The sequence below is a fragment of the Cervus elaphus genome, chromosome 25, assembly GCF_910594005.1.
Source record: "Cervus elaphus chromosome 25, mCerEla1.1, whole genome shotgun sequence".
NCBI lineage: Eukaryota > Metazoa > Chordata > Mammalia > Artiodactyla > Cervidae > Cervus > Cervus elaphus.
Window position 1 is genome coordinate 25,859,365 of NC_057839.1, and position 27,432 is coordinate 25,886,796.

At 40.5% G+C, this 27,432-nt stretch overlaps 1 protein-coding gene across 4 annotated transcripts in view; it reads left to right on the forward strand.

The window, feature by feature from the left end:
* Positions 1–27,432, forward strand: part of ANKRD55 (ankyrin repeat domain 55) — a 189,443-nt gene that overhangs the window by 106,527 nt on the left and 55,484 nt on the right. For all 4 annotated transcript variants that reach the window (XM_043887843.1, XM_043887846.1, XM_043887844.1 and 1 more), the window contains 3 exons: positions 11,596–11,718; positions 18,250–18,380; positions 21,431–21,540. In XM_043887843.1, coding sequence (XP_043743778.1) covers positions 11,596–11,718; positions 18,250–18,380; positions 21,431–21,540 — 364 coding nt within the window. The remainder of the gene's footprint in view (positions 1–11,595; positions 11,719–18,249; positions 18,381–21,430; positions 21,541–27,432) is intronic.

A 27,432-nucleotide genomic window follows, 5' to 3' on the forward strand; every position in this document is an offset into this window, starting at 1 on the left:
AGTCTTAATTTTGCTCATTTCTATCCACCATAACTAGCTCTGCTCTCTGAGCTTCCATGGTGGCTCAATTGTTAAAGAATCCACCTGCAATGCCAGAGACCCAGATTCGATCCCTGGATCAAGAAGATCCCCTGGAGAAGGGAATGGCTATCCACCAGTATTCTTGCCTGGAGAAGTTCATGGACAGAGGAACCTGGTGGGCTACAGTCCATGGGGTCACAAAGAGTCAGACACAACTCAGTGAGTGGATCAACTTTCACTGGATCTGCAGAAAACAAATCTAAACTCTCCTCTAGCTTTTCCGATGTTTGAAAACAGCTGTCTTGTCCAACTGAGTCTTCTCTTCCCCAAACTGAACAAACTCTGCTCCTTCACCTATTCCTCACCTTTCAAAGTCCCAGGTTAAAATGGCAAGTTCCTGACATGAACATCTCCCATTTCTGGAAAGTAAGAGAGGTGAGTGGTGTCATACATTCGATCCAGATGAAAGTGAGGAAGACTGAAGGAACAGTGGTCAAAGTAACATGTGGATTACTCTTCAGTTTCCAAAAACCAGCTAGGCTAACACAATCCTTCATAAAAGTCATTTAAGAGTTATACTTGCCTACTTACCAAAGAACTTCTTGACATAACATTGTTGACATCAGTGAGATTTCCACAAGGCTCCAATGGGTGAGAAAGACCACTGAACATGAAAACTATACCAATCAATCAATTCATTCATTGCACATATACTAAAGGTCCTATGTATTAAAAATTGAGATCTTTTTAAGAACTAGTATTATTAAAATGGGGTCTTCCCAGGTGGTGCTAGTGGTAAAGATCTTGCCTGCCAAAGCAAGAGACATAAGAGACCCAGGTTCAACCCTTGAGTTGGGAAGATTCCCCTGGAGAAGGAAATGGCAACCCACTCCATAGTTTTGCCTGGAGAACCCCATGGGCAGAGCGGCTTGGCAGGCTACATTCCACGGGGTTGCAAAGAGTCGGACACGATTGGAGCAATTAAGCACATTATTAAAATGAAAGTTCCCTCTATGAAAATGCTTTCTAGATATTCATCATTACTGAAGTTCACACAAACATGCTTCTTAAAACAGCAAATTCCATTTCCCAGCACTACCCCCTACCCCATGTCCAGTAGAGATGCTAACTGTGGAATGGAATTCACAGGTCAGAGGAATCACCCAGAGAAATACAGTGATTTTGAGATTTACAACATGTGTTGCATCACGAGTTTGGTTATGAAGAAAGGTCTGATTGTGGCCAGATATTTACCCTTGAGATAATATTGTTGCAAGACTTCCTTCCCACAGAATGAAATCCCTTCTTTTCCACTCCCACGGCAAGAAGGTTGCTTTGAATATCTTTTCTCAGCTGGTACATGCAGAAAGCTTGGAGCTATTTTTCTCTTTAAAATGTTAGAAAGAAACTCTTTTTTTGTACTCCCATATGACTGGCACTTTATAAAACACTCTTAAAACCTCAGCCAATACACCCTGAGGGACTAAAGGAGAAAACAGGCAAAACAGCAAAATGTTTCAGCTCACAAAATTCTCTACAGTCTGCTGAGCAAGACTGAGGGTCTCATTATGGGGAAAGAAGACAGAGGTTCCCATCCCTATCAAAGTAGCAATAGTGAGTGCTTCCTTGGTGGCTCAGTGATGAAGAATTCGCTTGCTAATTTGGGAGACATGAGTTCGATCCCTGGTCTGGGAGGATCCCATGTGCTGTAGGGCAACTAAGCCTATGCATCACAACTACTGAGCCCACACACCCTAGAGCCCGTGCTTGGCAACAAGAGAAGCCACAGCAATGAGAAACACGTGTACCACAACTAGAGAAAGCCCCTGCTCCCTGCAGCCAGAGAAAGCCTGCACAGCAACAAAGACCCACCACCGTCAAATAAGTAAATACATATTTTTTAAAGTAATAATAGTGATAGCATATGATCACTGACATACTTTGAATACTTTGTGCCAGGTATTGTTCTTTATCTGGATGAACCCATTTAGCTCCCAAAACAGCCCTGTGAAGTAAATACTGCTCTTACCCATTTGACAAGTGAAAAATGGGAATAAAGAAGTTAAGTAACTCGCCCAAGATCATACAGCTAGCAGGAAACCGGCAGTGCTAGGATTCAAAATCTGGAGGCTGGGCTCTTACTATTTTTCTATATCGCTTCCATATATGTCTGCTGTGTATCACATGATGTATAAGATGAGTCACATGAAACTCATTTGATTTCAATGCCAGCAACAGTATCAGTGACCTTAAACTTGTTCCTGCATGGCCAGAGTATTCCCAACTGGCACCATCCTGGCTCAGAGCCCAGGTCAAGGCCCAGAGAGACTCTTATCACCAGTGGGTGGCAATATTGTTACATGGAGCCACTGGGGCGCAGTGAAGGCCTGACGCCGTCCCTAAAAGTGGAAAGGCCTCACCACTTTATGGACAGATCATTCCAGGCAGCCCCCCAAAAAGCAATTTCTCTACTGTCCCCAAAGCACCTAGGATAATCCTCCAGGAGGATAGATCGGTCTGGACTAGGAGAAGGCCCAGGAAACCATTCGTTCAAATCCTTTCTCCTCGGTCCTGCCATAATATCCCTGGTGTTTCTCAGTCATAAACGACACACTCCTTTTCGCATTGGAGCTTGTCTTCCTCCTACTTCCTTAGGAGCAGAGACTCTACAGCCTGTGTATCTGCAATTTCGCTAACCTAGGGTAGATGTTAAGTAAATGGATGAATAAATAACTCTCAGTTCTTCAGGTGCAATCAATTCCACTCTAAAAAACAATCTAAGAAATAACTGTGGAATCCTCTATAGTTGCCTAAAATGAAGCCTGACTTCACTGGTGACTCTAGGCTGGGTTTAGCCATCCAAGGATCCTCAGAATAGAATGAACCCAAGAAATCCTCCCAGCGCCCTCTGGTCTGGACGCTTGAAACTGAAGTACCTGACCTGTCTTTACATTGACCTTGTTGTTCCATAAAATGGTCTCAGTTTAAGAACAAATGCCAAGCTGACCTCAGGATAATTCCAACAAAGTAGGTTCAGTAGCTGATGCCATCAAGGACTTTTCCAAGGAAGTCCACAAGAATCCAGGGACAGAGTCTTTATGTGGAGGAACCCACATTTGTGTAAAATCTGAGAAGCTTTGATTTTTTGTTTTTTCCCTCTAATCCAAAACATTTCTAGCAGACTGTCATATGTCTACAATCCTACTATGACAAAGCTGGGCCCTTGAAATTAGGTAGATAATTTATGACACATGCAAAAAACTGTTAAAAGGTTTTTAACCATGAAAATTGAGGGAAATGGATGATTTTTAAAAAATCTACCCTTTTAATTTTTAAGTAAAAATTAATAAAATTTAAAATATGTTCCTGTTTTTTAAAAAATTTACTAGGGTATTTATAAAGGTTGGAATTTTTAAAATACATGTATGTCTTTCCTTTCTCAGCACTTTGTCAAATATCAAGGATTTGTTTTCTCACTCAGGCAGTCACTCAAGCTGTGTCTACCTTTCTAGTAGTAACGCATTAATGTAAAGCTAGTAAGACTCTCCTTTCTCATCATTTAAAATTTGGTTTATTTTGATGATTATTAAAAATATCTAAGGGCTTCCCAGGTGTCTTGGGGGTAAAGAGTCAACCTGCCAATGCCTGCCAATTCAAGAGATGTGGGTTCGATCCCCGGCTCAGGAAGATCCACTGGAGAAGGAAATGGCAACCCAATCCCGTATTCTTGCCTGAAAAATCCCACAGACAGGGGAGACTGGAGGGCTACAGTCCATGGGGATCTCAAAAGAGCTAGACACGACTTAGCAACTAAACAACAACAACAACATATCTAAATTCATTGTGGAGAATTGGTAAAATGTAGAAAGTACTGAATAATATGTAAGAAATTATCTCTATTGATGTTTTGATGCATATCCTTCTTGTCTTATATTTTTTCATTTATATACATATATACAGATTATTTTTTGTAAAAAAACAATCTACATCTGCTCATGGTAGCTCAGTTGGTAAAGAATCTGCCTGCAGCACAGGAGACCCGGGTTTAATCCCTAGGTCAGGAAGAACCCCTGGGGAAGGAAATGGCAGCTACTCCAGTATTCCTGCCTGGAAAATCCTATGGACAGAGGAACTTATTGGGCTACAGTCCACGGGGTCACAAGAGTCAGACACAACTTAGCGACTAAACCACATCTGTTCACATACTTTTTTCTTTCTATTCTTTAATGTCTATTTTCCATTTTCTCTATTTCAGTCTCTTTCCCTCTGTGAATTATAGAATTTTTCTTTATGCAGCCATATGTAAGTCTATCTGTTTAACTCTCAGACAGTTGGAGAGACAAAAAGCCATTCAAACCATGCTCCTCCTCTAAAATTAAATGGAAAGAAAGATAAATAGATGATAAATAGCTGACTGATAGATAAACAGACAAAAAAATAGATAGTAGATAACAAGAGGATAAAGAAAGAAGGAAGGAGAGAAGGAAGAATTTATGTATTGTTTGTTTATGTAGATCTTCTGCATATCTTAAATGGCTTTGTGACTTCTGATAGAAAAGAATTTTTCTTGCTTCTATTTTAGATTCCATCGGGACCATCAGTTGTTCTTCTCATACTTGCTATTTCTATATCACCCTTCCTCATTTCTACTGAAATTCTTTGTACTATTTCAGGTTTAGGCATAATTATTTGCATTGACTGCAATTTAAATTGACTGTTTCTACACAAGTTCCATGGAAGTTCGTTCCTTTCCTATTTCCTAATCATTTTGTAATTTAGTATAGTATCTTATGACCCAGTGGTAAAGAATCCACCTGCCAAGCAGGAGATTCAGGAGGCACAGTTTCAATCCCTGGGTTGGGAAGATCCCTTGGAAGAGGAAATGGCAACCTACTCCAGTATTCTTGCCTAAAATATCTCATGGACAGAGAAGCCTGGTGGACTATAGTACGTGAGGTCATAAGAGTTGGACATGACTAAGCACACATACATAGTATCTCAGGGCTAGAAGAAACTCTGAAATACATTCTGTTTTGCTGCACACGTCTTTCCTTCCCCATACCTTGTGCTTCTCTCTGTGTCTGAATTCCTTCTGAAACACACCCCCTTGGTGACCACCTAGCCAAGACAGACATCTTTAACAACAGAAGTTCATACTACCTCTTGAGGTATTTTTATAGTGCTCTGACAATTAAAATACCCTTCTGTCATTTTCACCATTGCTATATCTAACTGCTGGAATTTCACAGGAAAGTTTAATCATAAACTTCTCTGCCTAAAAGCTCTTTGAAAAATAATTCTGTTTATAGTAGCATCAAGAAGAATAAAACACTTAGGAATAAAATCAAGAAGGCAAAAGACTTACACATTGAAAAGTATAAAACACTGTTGAAAGAAAGTAGACACCAATAAATGGAAACATGTCTTGTGTTTCATGAATTAAAAGACAATGTTGTTAAGATGTCAATACTACCCAGGTATTTACAGATTTGATGCAGTCCCTAACCAAATCCAAATGTTTTTGTAGAAATGTTTTGTAACCAAATCCAAATACAAATGTTTTTGTAGAAATATAAATATCCATCCTAAAATTCATGTGGAATTTGAAAGGACCCCAAATGACCAAAACGAAAAAAAAAAAAAAAAAAAAACCTTACAAAAGAAGAGCAAAGTTGGAGGTCTCACACCTCCTGATTTCAAACCATACTGTAAAGCTGCAGCAATCAAAACAGTATAGTACTCGCATGGAGACAGACAGACAGATCTGTCTAGAACTTATTTCTAGAACTGAGTCTAGAAATAATCTCATACATCTATGATCAACTTAGGAGTCACCAAGGGTGCCAAGACCATTCAATGGAGGGAAGAATTGCCTTTTCAACAAATAATTCAGGAACAACTGGACAGACAAGCGCAAAATGATAAAGTCAGACCCTTACCTTAACACCATCTACACTAAATAACTTGAAATGGATAAAAGACCTAAACATGAGACCTAAAACTATAAAACTCTTAGAAGAGAATGTAGAAGGAAAATGATATTGAATTTGAAATGAATGAAAATGAATTGAATTTCTCAGATATAATAACAAAAGCATAGACAATGAAAGACAGACAATTTGAACTAATCAAAGTTAAATGCTTTTGTATATCAAGACACTATCAACAGAGTGGTAAGGCAACCCACACAATAGGAAAAAATGTATACAAATTATATATCTGATAAAGAGTTAATATCAAGAATATAAAAAAGAATTTCTACAACTGAATAGAAAAAAAGAAAAAACAATTAAAAATGGACAAAGGACTTAGATATTACTCCAGAGAAGATATACAAACACCAAAAAACCGGAAAAAAAAGAAAAGATGTTCAGCATCACTAATCATAAGGAAATGCAAATCAAAACCACAAGACATTACTTCACACCCATCAGGCTAGCTATTATTAAAACAAACACAAGAAGCGAAAAAACAGGAAATAACAAGTGTTGGTAAGGACATGGGAAATTAGAACCTTTGAGCACTGTTGGTAAGAATATAAACTGTTGGAGCCACATTGGAAAACAGTATGGTGTGTCCTTTAAAAAAATTGAAAATAGAATTATCATGTAATCCTGAAATTTCACCTCTAAGTATATACTTGAAAGAATTGAAAGCAGAATCTGAAAAAATTACTTGTATACCAATGTTTGCAGCAGCATTATTCACAATAGCCAAAAGGTGGAAACAACTCAAGTGCCCGCCAATAGATGAATGAATAAACAAAACGTGTTACATACACACAACAGATTCTTCAGCCTTTATTTTATTTTATTTTATTTTTTCTTCAGCCTTTAAAAAGAAGGAAATTCTGAGACAGGCTACAATGTGAGTGAATCTCCAGGACATTCTGTGAAGTGAAATAATCCAGTAACAAAAGGACAGATAATGTTGATTCCACTTAAATGAGATATCTAGAGTGGTTAAGTTCATAGAGACAGAAAGTGGAATGGTTTCCAGGAGACGAAGGGGAGGGAGGAGCAGAGGGAGGAGTGGGGAGTTTTTGTCTAATGGATACGGAATTTGAGTTTTGAAAGATGAAAAGAACTGTGGAGATGGATACTGGTGATACACATCATGCTGCTGAACTCTATACTTAAAAATGGTTAAAATGCGAACTTTATGTTATAAATATTTACCACAATTTTTTTTACTTGAAAAAACTCTTCAAATAAATGAAGGCAACCAATATGGCCTCACAGAAGAATCTCACAGCCATCTCCTTCCACTGTTCACCCTATTACATAAAGTCCAGTCATCCTCAGGTCACTTTCCTCTGAATATCCTTCAGCTACCTACCTATAACCCATTTAGTCCATGGGCCATAAACCTTGGCATGAAAATGACCAATTAGTTAAGAGAGAAAAGCCAAGACTTCCCTGGTGGTCCAGTGGTTAAGACTCTGCGCTCCCAAAGCAGGGGGCCCGGGTTTGATCCCTAGTCCAAGAACTGGGTCTCACATGCCACAGAAAAGGTCTTGCATGCAGCAACAAAGATTACGAGTGCTACAAGTAAGACTCAGCACAATGAAAAAAAGGAAAAAACCTATTATCACCTAAACTTTTGTTACTAGACTATTATTACTACAGCCAGAGACCTACTAGTTGTTAATTCCCATGGCGTTAACTGCCCAAATAAAGTCTATGTGCTTTTCTAATGTATCACCACTAAAAACCTTTTGTCAGTTAAAACTCTTTCAGTGATTAAGAAGAAAAACAAATACATGAAATCTGTGCAAAAAGCTTAAGCAAAAACAAGAAATGTATTGGTTCATGTAAATGTTCCCAAAATGGTGCTGGCTTAAGATATGGCTTGATTCGGGGATTTAAACAACGTCACCAGGTCTCAATTATTTTCTTCTCTTAGCCCAGCTCTGCTCTTCTTCTCTTGTCTTCATTCTTAGGCCCTCCGCCTATGAGATGTCCCCCATAACTCGTGGCTTCAGGGGTGGTAAAACAAAACTTGCTCCCAGCAATCCCAAAATATCCAAACTGTCACGGGCTTTCATGGGCTCTGACTGGGGCACATCCTTGAACCAATCTCTGTAGCCAGGATAGTGCTGGTGTTGATTGGCTTAGTTCTAGTCACATGTGCCAGCCCTGAGCAGGAACTAGTCATCTCCGTGGGCTGAAAGAGGAGAGGAGATAGTCGATAGAGAATAACAAATTTGAGATCACCAGCAGGGTAAGGGGATGTTGAGGAACAAAAACTAGAAGTTCGGGCTTCCCTTGCAGTCCGCTGGTTAAGAATCCCCCTTGGAATACAGGAAACACGGATTTGTTCCCTTGTCTGGGAAGATACCACATGCTTTGGGACAACTGGGCCCATGTGCCACAACTACCGAACCTGCACTCTAGAACCCACAAGCTGCAAATGCTGAGCCCCCATGCAGCAACTAACTGAAACCTGCATGACTAGAGCCCGTGCTCTACAACAAGAGCACCCACCGCAATGAGAAGCCCACACACCGCGACTAGAGAATAGCCCCTGCTCTCTGCAACCAGAGAAAGCCCTCGCACAGCAGTGAAGACCCAGAGCAGCCAAAAATAAACAAATAAATAAATAGTTTTAAAAGAAAACAAAACTACAGGCTCAAAATGAAAGTGAAAGTATTAGTCACTCAGTAGTGTCAGACTCTTTGCAGCCCCATGGACTGTAGCCTACCAGGCTCCTCCGTCCTTGGGATTTTCCAGGCAAGAGTACTGAAGCGGGTTGCCATTTCCTCCTCCAGGGGATCTTCCTGACCCAGGGATCAAACCTGGGTCTCCCAAATTGCAGGCAGATTCTTTACCATCTGAACCACCAAACAGGTTCAACCACCATTCAGTTAGTTTAACCGAATATTTTATGAACTGAAAGATATTACCTTTAGCTTATCTCTATTAAATACAATGTTGGTACAATCCTTCTGGTAAATTATTTGGAATTCTATCAGGCAATGCATTCCTTATTTCTCTCAGCTGTGTGTTACATAACAGTGTGATGAATGTGCCTTACAGATTTTATTGCACTCAGTGATGAGTACACATTTATGTATCACATTTATACATGTGATATAAACCGGTTATGAACACCATGTACCTCAGCCCACCACCATGACCTTCCTTTTGAAGTGACATCTCCAGCATCTTCAGTATCAAGTCATACAACCTGACACCAGGCCCATCTTTATGCTTAAGTCTTGGCCCTGTTTCTTGTGTCCAGAGATATAATGAACGATCCTCACACGATGTCTGTGCTCCTGGGAGGGCTTCTAGTAGAGAGTGAATGTTGTATGCAATCTATGCATCCTTCATCTAGTCATCATCAGAAAGACCTTTTTCTTTACATCCCCCAGATTCCAAATATTCTTGAAACATGCACACTCTCAAGAAAAAGTGGTAACAGTAGTAGTAGCCGAGTATATACAGCATTTACAACACACTATGCCCTGTTCTAAGAGCATATAGGGTTAAATATTAACTCATTTATTCCTCACAGCAACCTTATGAGGTACATGGTTATTATCATCATCATCTCCATCTTGAAGACAAGGAAACTAAGACCCAGAGAGTGTAACTGGCCCAAATTTGCACAGCTAGTTAGTACCAACCAGGAATTGAACCCCACTATTGCAGCTCTGGAGTCCTTACACTTACACAGAAGAGGCACTTGCCTTTCACATCTGTCACCACTCACTCCCAGGCTTCAGTCAAATGCACATGTGAGTTGGCTTTGAAAGCAGCTCCTGCAGTAACAAACCTACCATGGTTAGATTAGGGAACAGCTACTCACTCGCAAGGCAGTTTGTTGTCGCAAGTGAATCATTTTCAGTGACAAGCTTCTCCTGGAACAGGTCAGCTGATTATAAAATCATTAGTGACTTCCCAGAACTAATGGGACAAGGAAACCGAGCCAAAGGGTTAGGACCACTGCCAACTAAAGATCCATTAGAACTGTAAAGTGTCTCTAGCATAACGTCCACATTAGTAGAAAAACACAACTTTTCTTATACACGTATATTTTCCTTGAACCATGGCCACATGTGGGAGATATTAAGTAGGGGCCCTCGGCACAGCACTTCACAAGAGGTGTCCTCATAAACAAAATTTCTCTCCCAGCCCTTCCACTGCTCCCCTGGGGTCCCTTGACCCACAGTTCTCTTGTCACTTTTGGCGATACTATTAGTTGGTTCAAACATGCAAAAAGGTATAATCCAAGTGGCTAAGAAGCTTCCCAGGTGGCACCAGTGGTAAAGAACCTGCCTGCTAGCTCAGGGGATGCAAGAGATGAGGTTCAGTCCCTGAATCAGGAAGATCCTTTGGAGGATGAAGTGACAACCTACTCCAGTATTCTTGCCTGGAAAATTCCCTGGACAGAAGAGCCTGACGGGCTACAGTCCATGGGACCACAAAGAATGGGACACAACTGACCAACTGAGCACACATCAGTTTCAAAGGAGTTGCATATAGCTCTGTTTCTGTTAATTAAAAATTTTTTATTGGAATACAGTTGCTTTACAATGTTGTGTAAGTTTCACAGCAGAGTAAATCAGCTACATGTATACATATATCCCCTCTTTTTTGGATTCCCTTCCCGTTTAGGTCACCACAGAGCACTGAGTACAGTTCCCTGTGCTATACCGTCAGTTCTCATGAGTTATCCATTTTATACATAGCATCAATAGTGTATATATGTGAATCTCAATCTCCCCATTCATCCTCCACCCCCTTTCCCCACTGGTGTCTGTACATTTGTTCCCTATGTTTGTGTCATATAGCTCTGTTTCTTTTGGATTCACCGTGTCATGAAACCCCAGATGGTTCAAATGAAGGGCTTTTGTGAAGGGACTGCATGCAGAGATGAGGCAGGATTGAAAGGACAATGTTTGTTACCACAGGGAGCCCAGTGGTGTCTGGTTCTGGGAAAAGGACCCTCCTGCTGAAAGAGAAGCAGCTGCTGCTAGACTCTGTACTAGAGGAAGGAAGGAAATGCCCCATCTTTCTCCTCTTCTCCTCACCACTCTTTTGCCATTGCCTCCCATGGACACTGAGGGCCAAGAGGCCTGGGTGATGTGCTCAGTAATGTTAGCCCTCAGGATTCAGAGCAAGAGGAAAGGGTAGAGAGCCCATCTAAAGGGCAGAGAATAAGGAGCACATTATCTGCTTCAAAGGTGGGTAAACTGAGTCACTGAAAGGGAAAGTAACATATTTTGATCAAAAAGGGAGACCCAGAACCAAGATAAAGGCTGCACTTTCCAATCTGTTCTCACTGGTTTCAAGTAGCCTGAATGCTTGGAGAGAATCGTTAAATCTCAGAGGACATCTACTCCCTCAAGCTCCTTCCCAATATATGATGACGTTACAAGGCAGCCCACCGGGGCCCACCTTTCTTCAGAAGTAGTGAAGTTGTGTGTGATCAGTATGACTCAGCCTTCTGTCTAGATTCACCAGAGAGATTTTCATGAATCACTTGTGTGGGTGACCCTCCGGGTGTTGTTACTCTTTCAGTGAATTCTCTCCACACACTAAGTTTGTCTCTGTTTGATTCATGAAGGTGATTCATCTGAAGAAGTTGACCTGACCATGGTTTATCAGGCAGCATCTAACGGAGATGTCGGTGCTCTGACTGCTGTGATTCGGGAAGACCCTTCCATCCTAGAATGCTGTGACAGTGAAGGTGAGCTATTTATGCATTTTGGATCCTGCAGAATGTCCTGATCTGTCCTTTCAGAAATGGCCTCCAGAGGTGAGCAATGTTAAATGATATTTGAAAGGCTACTTTGATACTGAAAGGTCAAGGAATACCATTTAATGAGAGTCATGGACACAAATCTTCAAACTCTTTTCTATCACCTCTTCTCATAAAGCTGTTCAGTTTGGGTTTGTTTTCAACTTCTTTGTATGAGTGACAAAAGTAGATAGGCAAAGTAGATGACCTTAGAAGAAGTGTATGAAAAGAAGAGGCTATTTTTGGCAGCAGTGGATGTTAGGGAAAGTGTGATTATTAAAGCCAGAGAGCAAGGACTTCTGCTTCTGGGAAGATGGGGCAGAAGTAGGACCTTTTTTTTAAATTCCTTCTGCTAAATACAACCAAAAATCCTGATTATTGTATATAGCATAAACATAAGAACACTCTGGAGGGTAGAGAGAAAATGACAGACTAGCTAGGACCTTGAGATCCAAGGAATGACATAGTGGTGAGTTTCCTGGGCTTCCTTTTTGCCCCAAATTTCCCAGACTTAGAACTGAAGAAGCTGACAATGTAGAAATGTCAACAGACAGAGAGCAAAAAAGCCCCCAACAAAAGCCTGATCTCTAGTCAAAGAACCAAGAAAGGGGTCACATAGCAAGACAGAAAACTTTTAGACAATATTAAGTCTACTCCACCAAACAATCCCACCAAAACAACAACAACAACAACAAACCACAACCTCAACCCCATTCATTCTAGCAAAGACCAAGTGGGGAGCCTGCACCTCCACCTTCACCTGGTAACGAAGTCCCCGCATTGCCACCACTGAGGTAGTGTCAGGGGATTCCTTCTTCAGAATTAGGACTCTCACCACCACCCAGTAATGAAGAGTCTTCTCCCTTAAATGTCAGTGAAGGCTAAGTAAGGGACCTAGACTTCTAATCTTACCTGGCAGTACTGAGGTGGTGTCTCCCCTTCATTTCCCCTTTGGAGCAGTATCAGGAAAAAAAAAAACAGCTAAAATAGAGAATTTAAGCAAGACTTAGGCAACTCATAATGCAATACTCCAAATGTCCAAGTTTCAAAGAAAATTACTTGACATACCAAGTATCAATAAGACCTCAAACTGAATAAAAAAAACAATCAATAGATGCCAACAGTGAGATGACAGATGTTAGAATTATCTAGCAAAGATTTTCAAGTAACCATGGAAAAACGCTTCAGTGAGCAATTACTAGTATGCTTCAAACAAACAAAAAATAGAAAGGCTCAGCAAAGAAATAACAGATATACAGAAGAATCAAATGGAAAATTTTAAAACTGAAAAATACAATAATTTCAATTAAAAACTCAATGACTAAGCTCAGCAGCAGAATGAGGAAGCAGAGTAAAGGATCAATGAAATTGAAAAGAGAACAATAGCAATGAGACAATCTGAACAACTGAAAGAAAAAAAGGGTTAAAAAATGAAGAGGAAGACTAAGAAAAAGAAGGAAGAGGAAGAGAAGAAAAACAAAAAGGAGGAGGAGGAGGAGAGGAGGAGGTGGCAGCCTCAAGGACTTATGGAACTATAACAAAGAATTTATCATTGGTTTCTCTATCCTAGTATTTCTGGGAAGTAATTAATCATTTTTAACCAGTTGACTTGTCGTAAGAGGAGCTTGGAATTCCCTTGTCATGACAATAAAATGTTTTGTAAAGTGTGTGGTTGCTCCCTAATTTATCCATGGTAGTTTTTTCATTCGTTTGTTTTTTAAAGAAGAATTACTTGTACATCTGCTTTGGGGTTAGAAGTTTAAAATGAGAGAAAATAGAGAAAATCAATGAACCAAGAAACTAATTCTTTGAAAAGGTCAATAAAGCTTATAAACCTCTACCAATAAGGACAAAAAAGAAAATGAAAGAGATCCAAGTTATCACTATCAGCAATAACCCTGCAGACATTTAAAGGATAATAGAAAATATAGCAAACATCTCTACACACATAATTTGACTAGATGAAATGGAGCAATTCCTCAAAAAAGATAAATGACCACAGTTTACCCAGTAGGACATTATTTGAATAGTTCTATAACTATAAAGGAACCCAAATTGTTAATTTTAAAATTCCCATAAAAAGACATCATCAGGCCTAGATGATTTGACTGGGGACTTCGAGAAACTTTTAAATAAATTAATACTAACTGTACATAATCTCTTCCAGAAGAGGAGGAAACTTTTCTGAGTTATGATTATGAAACTAATATTACCCTGATATCAACATATGACAAAGATGATATAAAAAATAAACCTATAGACCAATACTCCACATGAATACAGATATAGACGGATATCCTTAGCAAAATATCAGCAAATAGGGACTTCTCTGATGGTCTAGTAGTTAAGACTCAACACTTCCAATGCAGGGGGCACAAGTTCAATCTCTGAGTGGGAAACTAAGATTCTACATGCCATGAGGTGCAGCCAAAAAATAAAAAGTAAATAAAAAATTTTAAATACCAGCAAACAGAATTCAGTAATATATAAAAAAGAATTATATATCCTGACCAAATGTGGCTTGTTCTAGGAATGGAAGTCCATTTCAACACTTGAAAATCGAGGCTTTCCTGGTGGCTCAGTAGTAAAGAATCTGCCTGACAGTGCAGGAGACATGGGTTCGATCCCTGGTCCAAGAAGATCCCACATGCTGTGGAACAACTAAACCCATGCACCACAACTATTGACTTTGTGCTCTAGAGCAGCAACAAGAGAAGCCACTGCAATGAAAAGCCAGTGCACGCCACCTAGAGAAGAGCCACCTCTTGCCACAACCGGAGAAAAGCCCACACAGCAATGAAGACCCAGCACAGTCAAAAATAAATAAACCTTTAAAAAAAAAAACTTGAAAAATTAAGCAATGTATCATTTTAACCAGCTAAGAAGAAAACCCACATGATCATATCAGTTGATGTAGAAAAAGCATTTGACAAAATTTAGCACACACTTATTATTAAAAACTCTCAGGAAGATAGGAGTGGAGGGGATCTTCCTCAATTTGATAGATAATATCTACAAAAAACCCTAGCACTAACATTTTACTTACTGGTGAAAGACTGAATGCTTTGCCCCTGAGATGGGCAACAAAGCAAAAAAGTTCATTCTTTCTCATATTTAACATAGTCCTGGGAGTTCTAGCCAGTGCAAAAAAGCAAGAAAAGAAATAAAAAGCATACATATTGAAAAAGAAAACTGTTCCTTTTTTTGCACAACTTGATTGTCTACATAGAAAAATCCTAAAAAAAAAAACCTATCAAAAACTCTAACTAATGAGTTGAGCAAGGTCCCAGGATACAAGATCAATATACTAAGCCAAATTTATTTCTATTGATATATACTAGAAATGAACACATGGACATCAACATTAAAACCACAATACCAAGTAAAATCACTCGATAAAAACTATTTAGGTGTGAATAAAACAAAATACATTCAAGACTTACATACTCTAAACTATAAAATGCTGATGAAAGAAATCAAAGATCTAAAATAAATGGAGAGATCATGTACACGGATTAGAAGATTCAATATAGTAAACATGAAATGCTCCCCAAATTCATATACAAGTTTAATGCAATTTCTATCAAACTCAAGTAAGATATATTTTGTGGATATAGACAAGATTATCTAAAATTTATATAGAAAGCAAATAAACTAGGAGAGTTAAAACAATTTTGAAAAAGAAGAATGAAGTAGGGGAGAATTCAGTTCAGTTGCTCAGTTGTGTCCCCATGGACTGCAGCACGCCAGGCTTCCCTGTCCATCACCAACTCCTGGAGCTTACTCAGATTCATGTCCGTTGAGTCAATGATGCCATCCAACCATCTCATCTTCTGTCATCCCCTTCTCCTCCTGCCCTCAACCCAGCATCAGAGTCTTCTCAAATGAGTCAGTTCTTCCCATCAGTGGCCAAAGTACTGGAGTTTTAGCTTCAACATTAGTCCTTCCAATGAACACCCAGGACTGATCTCCTTGAGGATAGACTGGTTGGATCTCCTTGCAGTCCAAGGGACTCTCAAGAGTCTTCTCCAACACCACAGTTCAAAGGCATCAATTCTTCAGTGCTCAGCTTTCTTTATAGTCCAGCTCTCACATCCGTACATGACTAATGGAAAAACCATGTCTTTGACTAGATGGAACTTTGTTGGGGAAGTAATGTCTCTGCTTTTCAATATGCTGTCCAGGTTGGTCATAACTTTTCTTCCAAGGAGCAAGCATCTTTTAATTTCATGGCTGCAGTGATTTTGTATCACTCAGTTCAGTTCAGTTCAGTCACTCAGTCATGTATGACTCTTTGCAACCCCATAAATCGCAGCACGCCAGGCCTCCCTGTCCATCACCAACTCCTGGAGTTTACTCAAACTCATGTCCATTGAGTCGGTGATGCCATCCGGCCATCTCATCCTCTGTCGTCCCCTTCTCCTCCTACCCCCAATCCCTCCCAGCTTCAGGGTCTTTTCCAATGAGTCAACTCTTCACATCAGGTGGCCAAAGTATTGGAGTTTCAGCGTCAGCATCAGTCCTTCCAATGAACACCCAGGACTGATCTCCTTGAGGATGGACTGGTTGGATGGCTTTGCAGTCCAAGGGACTCTCAGGAGTCTTCGCCAACACCACAGTTCAAAAGCATCAATTTTTCGGCACTCAGCTTTCTTCACAGTCCAACTCTCACATCCATACATGACCACTGGAAAAACCATAGCCTTGACCAGACAGACCTTTGTTGGCAAAGTAATGCCTCTGCTTTTTAATATGCTCTCTAGATTGGTCATAGCTTTCCTTCCAAGGAGTAAGTGTCTTTTAGTTTCATGGCTGCAATCACCATCTGCAGTGATTTTAGAGCCCCCAAAAATAAAGTCTGACACTGTTGCCACTGTTTCCACATCTATTTCCCAACTAATAACCTCCAATAAGTGTGTGCTGTACCTGTCTGCCTAGTCAGCATTGCTTTCTAAAGATACTTCCAGATTCTGCATTGTTCAAACCAACTCGGGCTTAACCCTGCCTGTTATGTCCCAAATTATACTGATTCCCAAGGCGGTAATAAACAAACTTTATCATCTGCACAAAATGTTTTAATCAAGCAATTACAGCAAGATTACAAAAGATTTAATAGGGTCTAAAAATGGATAATTTATATTGGGCTGGCTAAAAAGTTCCTTCAGTTTTTAAGTAAAAACTCTTATGTATTTTCTGCTGACTAATTCCAGACACTTTTCATCTAGTGCTGTTTTCAGTCAGTCTATTTGAGAGCAATAGAAAGTGAAGGTGAAGTCACTCAGTCGTGTCCAACTCTTTGCAACCCCGTGGACTGTAGCCTATCAGGCTCCTCAGTTTATGGAATTTTCCAGGCAAGAGTACTGGAGTGGATTGCCATTTCCTTCTCCAGGGGATCTTCCCGACCCAGGGACCAAACCCAGATCTCCTGCATTGCAGGCAGACGCTTTACCATCTGAGCCACCAGGGAAGCCCTGGGAGCAATTGTTGGAATTAATTGTTTGGTTTTCCAGGAGCTCATTAATAGAGGACGTCCTTCCTATCCCACCATATACATGTCACCTTCTTTGGATGAAGACTGGCCTGTGGTGTGGTTGGTGGTAGTTAATTTCACTTGCCCCACAATCTTTTATGTTCCCACATTATTGTACAGAATCCACTTGTCTTTACCCATCACAATTTGTTTCAAAAACAAAATGTTTTAGTTACATTTAAGTAGAGAATCACATGCAGAAATATGGTCAAAGTGTTTTTTTGCTTAACTTATGTGGAATCCAAACATCAAGGTGATTAACATAACCAAGCAGGTACAAATGGTCTTCCATACTTGATTTGGATATTTTGATATATCAGCTACCTTCTGTGTGGTATAATGTTGATCATTCTCGGTTAATGTCTTGATTTGATCATTATCAGCTTCAACTGGTCTACCCAATTGTGGAACATTGTCCAGCAAGAAATCTCCAGCATGAAACTTCACGAAACACTTTTGACATGTTTAATCAGTCACAGCACCTTTCCCATACACTGCACAAATCTTTTTTTGAGTTTCAGTTGTGCTTTTATCTTTCTTGAAATAATAAAGCATAATATGCCAAAAATGTTGCTTTTTCCTTTCATTCAATATTAAAATAGCTACAAAAATTCACCAATTAAAAAAAAAAAATTCACCAATTTTGATAATTTTTTTAAATGCATGCTGATGTGACAGCTATCACAGTACAACCAAACAAAATTGTTTAGAATGAAGTTAGAGACAAGTAAGCACTACGAGAGACAGCTTATGAAAAATAAACAAAAAAACTTTTGGCCAACCTAATATAAATGCAGCAACAACCATCATCTCTCTTCAGCTCAACAGCTGAATTTGTGTTGAGGGTAGTTCATCTGCAAAGAGTACAATAAATGAACAGGCAAATAAAGTTGACTCATAAATTTCACAAGTCAAACATTTGTAAAAGCTGTTGAAATGTCTCATTCCAGGATGTACACCCTTAATGCATGCGGTTTCTGGACGTCAAGTGGACACAGTGAAGCTGCTGTTGAAGATGGGAGCCAATATTAACACGCAGGACGCTTATGGCCGCACGAGTCTCTGTCTGGCAACCTATCTGGTACCAACTGTATCTGTGGCGAGTGTGAAGGAGTGGAGTGGACTAGATGTGTTGTTATGGGGCCCCCACTTGCAGAAGAGTGATCTTCGATTTGTGCAGCTGGTCGATAGAAATAGAAGTTCAGAAATTTTGCCTTAATCATCTCCAACATTTATATAATCACTTAGAATTGGTAGCATGGATTTAAGTCATTTTGAATCTTCCAAATAAGCCTCTAGGAGCTTCCCTGGTGGCTCAGTGGTAAAAAAAAAAAAATCCGCCTGCCAATGCAGGAGATGCAGGTTCGATCCATGGGTAGGGAAGATCCCCTGGAGAAGCAAATGGCAACCCACTCCAGTATTCTTGCCTAAAGAATCCCATGGACAGAGGATCCTGACAGGTTATAGTCCATGGGGTTGCAAAAGAGTCAGGCGTGACTAAGCAACTAAACAACAACAAACAACAAGCAAACAGAAATCACTGAAATCAAGCTACACTTCTTCTAAAATTCAAAATTTCACATTTCTTGGGCTAGATAGCCATTTAAGGGGCAGGCAGGAAGTTCTCTAGATCACAGTGAGCAGTGAGCTTAGCGAGTTGCCACCGTTGCATACAACTCTTTCTGGGAACGCCTTCTAAGGGGTTGCATAGGAAAGTATGCCTGAATGACAGCAAAGCATTACCCTCTACTGTTGACACCACCTCTGTTTGGAAGCCCAAGGTAGGGCGCCTCACTGGCTCTTCTGAGGTTCCCTGGGGGGTGAGAATAGATAGTGTCTTAGCGATTACACTGTGAAGCCCACCACTCTCTCTGGCAATGTCTGAATTAAAGTATTAAAGAGAAACTTGACAAAGAGAACATTCAGAAATTTTCTCAGTCACTGATTCAAACTCAGTATACGGATAAACTTACCATAGAGGTGTAGTCCTAGGCAAATTTCTTCACCTCTTTATGCCTGCTTCCTCATTTGTAAAATGTAGTAAAAATAATACCCTAAGTTGAGCACAACTGAAAGAGAACCACATGCAGTCACCCAGCACATAGTAGTACAAAACATAGTTTTTTGGTTCTAAATAATGACTGTGAGATTCAGATGTAGTCAATAGTTTTCTGATTTCTTTTCTGAGGAAGAAAAAAAGAAAACCACATACATAGTTCCATGAAATGTTGCAAAATGATAAAAATGTTTCAAACCCTCTTCCATCAGAAGATTTGTTTTTCAAGAGCTATAAAACTTTGGCAACTCTAAAATTTGGCAACTCTGAAATTTGTCCAGTATGCTTTTCTTTTGGTCTCCTGCTCATATTTTTCCTTTTAATCAGAGAACTTGATGATTTAAGCATCAGGAATTAAAACCAGATTTAATACCTTAGTAAACTATGACTCAAGACTGAAAACTGTTTGCTTCTACTTAACACTCAGATATTATTGGTCAGCTCTACAAAGTCATACTTAATCTTAGAACCTATGAATTTTACTGTGCTTTTGTTGAAAGTTTTTTCCTAGACTTTTCAGAACTGAAAGTTCTTATCATTATCTTTCTTTCTCTTCCACACATTTAAGTAACATTTTTATAACTACCAGTACTGCAAGGGAAAATATTCAGTAATCTTTCTCTTGTTACTGGGTAATCTTGACGCTTAACTATACAGGATAGAATAAAGCAGAGGAAAAAATAGAGTTTTATTATATTATTATTCATAATCATAACTGCATTTACTTATAAGTTTATTTATAATTAGGTGGGAAACCCAAGTGATTCTGGATGAACGTTGGAGGTATTCTCCTTGGCATGTGAGCCAAGCTCAGTTTTCAGCAGGGTTGGGTCAGTTACTTAAAGTATTAATGAACAGAAAGGAAGGACTAGCCTGCAATTATATTTTCAGAATATATATTTTCAGAAATCAGAATGACAGTGGAGAAATGACCCAATTTTAAGTGCTAACCAAGGAGGAGTCAAGCTTCAGACATGGCAATATCAGGTCTCAATCTGGTGAATTTGTAGGCAACAGAGAGTTCACAGAAGGGTCTTGGGGAATTCAGAGGTGGATAAAACAACAATTAGGAACACATAAGAGGGTGCTGGTAATAGATCCATATTCAGCAGCAGAAAGGGCAGTCAGTGGCTGGCAGGGTCCCAGCCATTGCAGTAGAGCTCAGTTTAGAATTCTAGGGATCAGAAAAAAAGACTGATTAGAGTAACGAAGATATTATCTTTGGGGTTGCTAGAAAGAGAACTTGGAAAAGGGGATGAAGGGCCATATTTCAGATATAGGTGAACTGAGGCATACAGTGGAGTTTGGGACATAAGGACTTAGGGACTTCTGTGGTGGTTAAGAATCCTCCTGCCAAATCAGGGGACACAGATTCAATCCCTGGTGTGGGAAGATTCCACTTGCTGACAGGCAACTAAGCCCATGTTGAGTCCAAGCCCACTGCTGAGTCCAAGCTCCACAACTGAAGCCCTCCAGCTCTGAACCCCATGCTCCACAGCAAGGGAAGCCACCTCATTGAGAAGCCTGCACACTGTAACTAGAGAGTAGCCCCCACTTGCTGCACCTAGAGGAGCCCTTGTGCAGCAACAGAGACCCAGTGAAGCCACAAATAAATAAATTAAATAAAATGATGACATAGGAGCCCAGTTTTGAAATTGGGCCATGGCATCCAGTTTTGGAATTAGCATGATTTGGAGTTAAGCCCATAAGGGTCTAGAGTTGACTAATCATCCTCATCACTTGCCACCTTTGGCTCTGGAAACTGAGTATAAAAGGGGAATGAATCTCAATGAGTGGCCCTAGAATTGGGGAGACAGAGGCAGAAGACTCTAGGATCTGTCTGCCTCTGACAGGAAAAGGTCCTCCAGAAAACTCAAGAATCCACACCTCAAGACCTTCAGCCCTCTGCTGTCTGAATGGGAGGTATGGGCCTTAACCAACCACTTCAGGTCAAGTAGAATATGTTTTCAGCCAAACCAAAAGAAGAGAGGGAAAGAAAACTGGAGAAAGTTTGTTGGACTCTGTTACTATGTCATGCGGGATTGTGTTATATAACATTGCTTTTGCTCTTCCAGGGATGGCTGGAAGGCTGTGTGAGTCTACTCAGAAATGGTGCCAAGCACAATATCCCAGATAAAAATGGCCGTCTGCCACTGCACGCTGCCACCGCTGAGCCCGATGTGAGGTACGTCTGTAGCCAGGTTCACACGACACTCAAATTGGGATGCACCCAAGTTGGATTAGAAGCTCACCTAATCCAACCCTTGTAGCAAATAAAAACAAATTTTATCCATTTCTTTGGTATTCACAGCACGCAGGACCACATCTCAGTGAATCAAAATACCCTGGAATAATCTCAACTCTAATATCACTCTCAATTTGACTTCGATAAAATCCTTTTCTCCTAGCCTCTGATTTAATAAGAAATGCTATGTATCACCATCTGAATTTGTATATTCTTTCACTCAGTCAGTCAATGATTAATTCCATAACTATTTATTGCATGCTTAGAATGCTTATTATGGACCAAGCATTGCTCTAGGCCCTAGATTTCCACATGAGCAAGACAGTGGCTCTGACTTCACAGATCTTACTTTCTAGTGAAGGAGTTAAGTGGCACACTAGCAAACAAATAAATAGTATAATTTCAAGTAGTGATGAGGCTATGACAGAAACCAAACAAGGTAAGAGAGCATTACTGTCTGAACTCAGAGTCATGCCAACATTTAAGGGCGGTGTCAGCTACAAATTGGAACTTGTCACTGGCACTTGCCATCTATCTCTGGGTATTTCCCAACTGGCACTAGTGATAAAGAATCCACCTGCCAATGTAGGAGATGCAAAAGATGAGGGTTTGATCCCTCGGTCAGGAAGATCCCCCAGAGTAGGAAATGGCACCTCGCTTCAGTATTCTTGCCTGGAAAATTCCATGGACAGAAGAGCCTGGTGGGCTACAGTCCATGGGGTCACAAAGAGTTGGACATGACTGAGCAACTCAGCACACATCTAGCTCTATAAAGGTTAAATCATGTGCTGCTACAGCTGCTGATTTTCAAACCCCACCCCTATCCCTCTCGCACCCACCCCTCACCTCCCCACAACCAGGAAAGGAGTTCAGGAGTTCAGAGCAGAAATGAGACATGTTGTGCTCAGGGGAAAACTGGCAGAACAGGTCTTCAGATGGTTAGATATTTTCAGGAGCCAATGTTATGAGCCCAGTTCTTGTATCTCCTCATATCTAGAAAAGCACTAAAATCCTCCATGGTGATGACTGCTCCTTGTGACTAGCAAAAGCTTCATGAGACTGGAAGAAACCTGGAAAAATGAGCGCTTGATTGCATATATTCCCCCTTCCCCAAAATCTCATATATATTCTGACCTTCCCCCCTTCTTTTTTGGAGGAGTTTCTCAGAGCTGCCTGAGTTCTCCCCAGCTGCAGTCCTCATTTTGCTCCCAAATAAAACTTAATTCACAACTCCCATATTGTGCTTTTTTTTTTTAAGTCAATAGCTGGAAGAAGGCAAAGACCCAGCAAAGGAGACTGAAAGGGCATGGGGTAACCAGTGGGTTAGCAGGAAAAGCAGGAGTGTGTGATGCTGGAGGCCATGCAAAGGAAAGTCCTCAAATAGTTGGATGATTGAGGAGGTCACTTTCTTGTAAGACGATTGTGCAACAAAGGAAAAAGTTTTGCCCAGACAGTCCTCTGTACTAAGTGGCCTGGATCCCCAATCTTTCAAAAGCCCCTCCTAGCAGCTTGATAACAAAGTTTCCCAGTATGGAATCAGCAACACTCCAGGCACTTCCTGACCCTTTGCTGACAGAGCAGACCTCTGACAGGAATTTCACATCCCAGAGCTAGGCAGCAGGCCAGCTCCTCAGGGGCTGCCTTCTGCTGCCTCCTCCTCCACACCTTGTGTCCAGAAGTAAACTGAAGCCTGTGGGGGTTGAGGAGACCAAGGCCCCTTCCAGGCTGAGAGGTGATAGGGTTTCTTCATTTCAGTCTGGTTTACACTAAAGTAAGAGGACTTGGGAAATTCCAGGACTATTCCCAACCAAGTCTTGTCTCTTATTATCATTGGATCATATCCAGCAATAATAGAAAACTTAGATTTACTCAAAGCCCAACAAAACAAGGAAGTTTAGAGAAGAAACAGCAAGCCCAGAGCTAACAATCTGTGGACATCATAAAAAGATGACTACCTTTTGATGAAAAAAGAATGACTTTTCTAGACAACCCGCAAAAATATTTAGTCACAAAATCATACTGTTTTCCCAAGAGTGTGTGTGTTAACTGTGTCTGACTCTTTGCGACCCCACCGACTGTAGCCCGCCAGGCTCCTCTGTCAGTGGGATTTTTCAGGCAAGAATACTGGATTGTGTAGTCATTCCCTTCTCCAGGGGATCTTTTCCAACCAGGGATCGAACCCCGGGTCTTCTGCATTGCAAGCAGATTCTTTACCATCTGAGCCATCATTTTAAAGACTATTCTGCATCAATTTACTCCACTTAGGTGCTTTTTACCTACCTCACTCAGAGCAGTCATTTCAAAATCTATATAACTAATTCTGGAAAATGAACACCTGCTTTAGTTATGGTAATCATAGCTGTTGTAAAAAATAGAACCCAAGTCTTCAGTATTTTTTTTAATGTTTGGCGGTGCTGGGCCTCCATTGTTGCACATGAACTTTCTCTAGTTGAGGCGAGCAGGGACTACACTCTAGTTGCAGTTCAGAGCTGGTTGTCATAGTGGCTTCTCTTGTTTCAGAGGATAGGCTCTAGGGCACAGGCTCAGTAGTTGTGGCTCATGGGCTTAGTTGCTCTGCGGTATGTGGAATGTTCCTGGACCAGAGATCGAACCCATGTCCCCTGCATTGGCAGGTGGATTCTTAACCGCTAGACCACCAGGGAAAGTGAAAGTCAAAGTGTTGCTGGCTCACTTGTGTCCAGTTATTTGCGACTCCATGGACTCTAGCCCACCAGGTTCCTCTGTTCCTGGAATTCTCCAGGCAAGCATATTGGAGTGGGTTGCCATTTCCTACTCCAGGGGATCTTCCTGACCCAGGGATTGAACCTGGGTCTCCTACATCACAGGCAGATTCTTTCCCATCTGAGCCACCATAGAAGCCTTACCCAGCATTTTAACATAATATAAGTTTAGTAGGTTTCCTGGACTGGGAGCAGGGGAGGTGGCTCCCCTCCACAGATGATTCAGAGATGCCAGCTTGTGGCTTCATTCTCTCCTAGGATCACAGAATGTTTTTTGTTCAGCCCACAGATAGGGTAAGAGGAGAGTAGACAAGCCTCACTTATTTCTTTAAAATCTCAGCCTGTAAATGACACAGTTCACTTCCGCTCACATTCCATTAATAAGGATGAGTCGTTTGGCCATAAGGAGCGCTAGGGAACATAGTCCCTGACCAAGAAAGAATCCACATCCTGGCCATGACTCCAATCCAAGAAAGGGGGACACAAATTTTGGTGAGAAGCTGGCTCTGCCATTAAACTATTGCACCTGATGGGTGAACCAAGCCTTTGCATCAAAATCCTCAATTTGGTCAATAGAGTAAGCTTATCATCTGAAATCACTGCAATAATATATTCAAAAACAATCTGAGCATACTTCCTCTTTTGTGGATTTATTAGGCCAGTTCTTATTATGCCTCTAGACTCTCTAGGACTTACATTACATCACTGTAACTGAGAGAACCCAGAGCTGTGGTTTCCCCTTCTCATGAAACTGTCCCAAATGACCCAGTCACCACCTTTGGAAGAGCTGAAGCCAGAAAAATAAAATTCTCTTTGTACTAATGATATCATTTTATTGTCCTAGATGGACAGTTTGCTGATTCTGGAAGATAAAATCTGCTTTAATTATGGTAGTGCTAGCTGCTGTAACTAGTAAAACCCAAAGGGTAAGATTAAATGTTCCAAAACCCAAATTAGCATTTCTGATAAATGTTATCCAAAAATTAATTGGGTTAAACCTTAACAACTGTTGAGAGAAAAAAATTATACACTGTAAGAGTTGTGAATTTTTTATTTGGGGAAAAATGAGGACTATAGCCCAGGAGACAGCATTTCAGATAGCTCTGAGAAACTACTGCAAAGAGGTTAGGGGAAGGTCAGTGTCTGTGTGATTTTGGTGAAGGGGGAGTACCTACATTAACTATGTATTTTTGTAGAAGCTTACTGCGAGTCACAAGAAGCAGTTGTCACCATGAAAGATTTTAGTGCTTTTCTAGATATGAAGAGATGTAAGAATTGGGCTCATAAAGCCTTCTTCTGAAAATATCTAAATCCTTGAAGGCCTGTTCTGCCAGTTTTTTTCCCAGAGCACGGGGTGTCTCATTCCTGATCTCTACCCTGAACTCCTTTCAGGGGGTTAAGTCAGCAATCTCAGCAGTTTGGACTGAATCTTTGTAGAGATAGATGACAAGGGCCAACCTATAGTTTTGTACAACCCATATAGCAAATCAGCTGACTTTGTTACCTAGAGAAGATTTCAAAACTAGCTTGACTGAAAGGATTTCTTATGGAATTACTTTGCTTAAAACTAGATACTTTATCATTGTTTTATTGAGAAATCTTATGGCTGTGGCAGAGTTTGATAACATCTGCATTAAATGTTTCAAGGCCAAACTAACCGAGCCAAAGAACTTGGGCTTCAATTGCCCATTTATGTGTCTGCTTGAACTCAGAATCACTTTCTAAGAAAAAAATCTTAGTCTGCCTTACAGGCATCTTCTAATCCTAAAATCATAATGCAGAAGAGAGTGACCTTCCATTAAGTCATCTAAATCTGTTCAACTATTTAATTTTCCTAAATGGACACAACTTTAGGCCAGCTTGTCTGACCATTAAAGCATAGCAGTCTATGGTTATAACAAGCATGATGATGACAAGCAGCATTGATTATTTATCATGTTCTGAGCAAAATTCTGAGCACTTTCTATGTACTACCTCATCTAACTTTACCACACCTCTATGTGATAGGTAATATTTCTATCCCCATTTTACAGAGAAAACTAAGGCATCAAGAAGATAACTAATTGCCTAGTGCATGTGTGAAGATAAGTAACCTGCCCAGGGGGTGTGCCATGCTCCTGGAGTCCACTGCTGTGGACCCTACTGAATTCATTTTAGTGGCCACATTTTGTCCTTAAGCCCTCAGTCTACCCCAAGAGGACTTATGCGAAACAGTCTTACGGGACTTCCCTGGTAGTCCAGTAAATAAGACTCCACTCTTCCAGGGCAGGAGACACAGGTTCAATCCTCGGTCCAAGAAGTTCTGCACACCATGTAGTCAAAACAAAAAAAGAAACAGCCTTACAGAACTCCTTATTGTCTGATTGTCAGGAAATATTTTGTTCATTACAGTGTCCAAAAACAATCTTTTCTGAAAAACCACACGAGAAAAATTTCTACTAAAGGAGGAATTCCTGTGCTTCTTCTGATGAATTATTTTTACTGTGTGGACACTGTGACTTATGATCAGGTTTCTCTCTTTATATATTTAGAAAACTCAAAACCCAATTTGTGTCTCACCTCTGGCATGCACATAGGACCATAATTATGTGTTCTTTATCCTGCCCTCATTTTCTCTCTGCCTAGTTTCTTCTTGTGATCTTGCCTTACTATATGTATCTGAAAACCACCTAAAATCCTTTTTTTGGATGGAGGTAAAGGGTGGGCAGGAGTGCCAGCCCAGGCGTCAGACTGGCTGAGGATGAATCTGGCTCCATCTCTTACAGACACTATTATCTTGGGCAAGTTAACATATTAAGGTCCAGCTTTCTTTTTTAGAAAGTAGGAGTAATACAGTACTTACCTCCTAGGTAAGTAGGCAGAAGTAAATGAGAAAATATGTGAGCACCATCAACTGTCAGTGTTCCCTGAGTGTTAGTGATGACGATGAGGGTGAGGATGTTAATGATGATGATGGTGGAAGATAGAAATAAAAAGGTATAATTGATCAGCACTAAAGAATGAAACCCCGATACCACCACTTACCAGACTTCACCCTGGCCTTTCCACCTTAGCACACACAGGTCCACAAGAAATACAACCACACAGGTAC